The following is a 1,194-nucleotide window of genomic DNA, read 5'->3' on the forward strand; positions in this document are numbered from 1 at the left end:
AGAGCTCTTTGTGAGGCAAAAATTCCCATGTTTGTGTCTCTCTTGGTTTGGGAGAAATTTATTTTTAAAGTCAACCTCCATTCACGGGCCGGCATTGCTGGCAAAAAAAATTAATACTTAATGCCTGATGTTGCCAACAAATCGAAACTTTTTGCACCCGAAAATAAAGCTCTGCTCTTTCGAATGCCGCAACGCGCAAGCTTCTACCACTCACACGTTCTTTTTTAAAATTGTTTCCTTCTCTCTTGTTCACCGTGATTTGCTTCTTATCTCCCGCACTCCTCTCACTTTTTTATTCGTCCGCTTCTCAGTTCTGTATTTTTTGGAAAATTTTCGATGCTCGACATCACAACGCAAACACAAAAATCGCACAAAATTAAAAAAAAACTTGTTTAAATAAATGCGTTTTATTTTCTCTTATTACTAGAAGAATCGCTGGGTCCTGAGGAATCACTCCTTTGGTTCTCTTCATTCTCCATTCCTTTAATTATGGCCAATAACATGGTTTGGTTGTTGAGCAGGTCCAACCCAAATTTCTTGCCGAATGATCCAGCACTTAACTCCCGAACCATCTCCAAGGTTTCCTCTACCACTGGCGTCAGTTCTTTGGCTGGAACCATTTCAATGGGTTTTTTTGTGGTTGGTATCCGTTTTTTCGTCTGATACTTTTTCTTTGGCTTTGCCTTGGTTTTTCGGGGAACCGTCAACTTGGGCTTTTTCTTCACATGGAAAACCATTAGATTAGCTTGAAACCGGTGTTTTGAAGAGTTAAACTTACCAGATTTGTTTCACTATTTTTCATTAGGCAATCCAATGGTTCCACTTCGTTAGTCCTGGGGTTGTATTCCGGCCGTTCGTACGCATTGATTGGCCACGTTTTTAGAGGCTCTTTCACTTCAACTTTCTCGCGTTTGCAGATCAACTGTAAAAGAAGGAATTTAATGCATTTTAAGTGTTAATTAATTTGCATAATTCGTGATGAATCGCCCCAACGTATAATCTAGAGCAAGCAGAAGTCGGAAATGTCCTCAATCTGCTGCAGACACTTTGGTTCAACAGTATTGTGAATTTTAGTCAAGCAGCAGCAAGCTGATTTTTGTCGCTTTAAGAGATTTTAGCAGTTCACAGTGTCACTGTTTTGTTTGTTTCGAATTTTCACTCGCTTTAAAGCAGAAGATGCGATTTTTTAAAAAG

At 39.4% G+C, this 1,194-nt stretch overlaps 1 protein-coding gene across 1 annotated transcript; it reads right to left on the reverse strand.

Annotated features, from left to right (window-relative positions):
* Positions 1-391: 391 nt before the first annotated feature.
* Positions 392-922, reverse strand: LOC125503285 (the record flags this gene model as incomplete). Its single annotated transcript, XM_048663352.1, is given in 2 exon segments — positions 392-719; positions 779-922. Coding segments are annotated over 2 exon segments (456 nt in total), but the record flags the coding sequence as incomplete, so codon positions are not given.
* Between the last annotated feature and the right edge of the window lie 272 nt (positions 923-1,194).

Source organism: Dendroctonus ponderosae, unplaced genomic scaffold, assembly GCF_020466585.1.
Source record: "Dendroctonus ponderosae isolate FM_Combo_2020 unplaced genomic scaffold, Dpon_F_20191213v2 Dpon_F_20191213_1672, whole genome shotgun sequence".
Lineage (NCBI taxonomy): Eukaryota > Metazoa > Arthropoda > Insecta > Coleoptera > Curculionidae > Dendroctonus > Dendroctonus ponderosae.